Raw genomic sequence first — 1,401 nt, forward strand, 5'->3', positions numbered from 1 at the left:
CGTGGCCCGGTAGAGTCGCCTGAATAAGATGGGGGACGCTGCCGGGGTTCGCAACCAGCGGCGTGTTCAGAACAGTAATGGTGGGTTGTGGCACGGACTGAATAACAGTGTTGAACATCTTCTTCCTGGCATCTTCGATCTCCTCCGGGGACCAGCTGATGCCCTGCTTCAGCCGCTGGGCAGTGAACCAGATCTTCAGCTGCTCTTCCGGGTACTTGGTCACCACGGTCAAGTAGCAGAGCTCGGCTTTGGTGGGGTAGGGGAACTTGTGGAAAGAGTTTTTCAGGAAGCTGTTGGAGTCCATGGCGGCGTTGTATGTTGGAATGCTGCTCAGGGGAATCATCACCTTGGGAAGGGACTTGGATGTCGGTAGCTGCTGATGCAACGGGGGCTGCTGCTGCAGTGACACAAGTTGTGCAACACCCGCCTGCAGAACAGGCACGTTTCCTATGACGGAGCCATTGACTACATGAGATGATTTTGTTGAGCTTGCAGTGGGCTGGCTGACGGGCACGGACCCGTTGGGGAAGGAATGCTCCCCGTCTTTCACCTCTGCCTCACTGCCCAACTGACTTGACACATTCTCCTTCAAGGTGTGGATTTTTTTGGCCTCGGGTTTACCTTTCATTATTTTCATGATGGGGGTTTTGGTAATGATAATTTCCGATTGGCCATCCACCCCTTCTTCAGGGACCTCTCCTGGAAGGTCGTGGCTGCTGGTGGCCTCACAGAGACTTTGCTCCACGGTTGTACGGTTGTCCTGCTTAGCCACCCTCCAGACAAAGCTTGTTTCGCCAGCATGTGACTCCGTGTTGTGGTGGGAGAGCCCTTCATGGCTGTTTGCAAGGAAGTTGCACGCGATGCAGGCGAACGCAGGGTCTTTGCTGAAGTCCGAGTGCTCAGAGTCCAAGTGCCCAAAGAAGTGCTGAACATCTTGAGACCCAAAGTCACAAGACTTGCAGATGTAAGTGTCACTATCAGCAATGCCACGGTGCCCGTTAGACAGAGTTCCATTATTAGTGTTGCTGGCACCAGCATCACCAGCTGCTGGCCCTTCCGCAGGAGCATCCTGTTGTGTTCCTTCACGATCATCTTCTACAGCGTCCAGTTCAGTCTCCTGAAGCACCAGCGTTTTCACTGGTATCATGCAGGGAGTTGTGGATTTTCTTTTGCTAGCCATCACTACAGTCGATCCAGATGATTAGGTTCCTTTCACGTACATGAAATTCAGACTGAAAAAGCGCTACTGCAAGTGCTCTGTGGTCTAGATTTCAGCAAACTCATGATGTCCCAAGGAGCTGATGTCAGATGTTGACAAACGTTCATATCTGCCATGGAACCTGAGGACAAGGAGAGGAAGGAGAAGTTAGTTCCCTTGCCATTAGACAAAGCACAACTGTC

The 1,401-nt window shown here is 52.2% G+C and overlaps 1 protein-coding gene across 1 annotated transcript; it reads right to left on the reverse strand.

The window, feature by feature from the left end:
* Nucleotides 1-6: 6 nt before the first annotated feature.
* On the reverse strand, nucleotides 7-1,180 carry ZHX3 (zinc fingers and homeoboxes 3; the record flags this gene model as incomplete). Its single annotated transcript, XM_010014438.1, has 1 exon — nucleotides 7-1,180. A coding segment is annotated over exon 1 (1,174 nt), but the record flags the coding sequence as incomplete, so codon positions are not given.
* Between the last annotated feature and the right edge of the window lie 221 nt (nucleotides 1,181-1,401).

Source organism: Nestor notabilis, unplaced genomic scaffold (genome assembly GCF_000696875.1).
Source record: "Nestor notabilis isolate BGI_N333 unplaced genomic scaffold, ASM69687v1 scaffold24105, whole genome shotgun sequence".
Lineage (NCBI taxonomy): Eukaryota > Metazoa > Chordata > Aves > Psittaciformes > Psittacidae > Nestor > Nestor notabilis.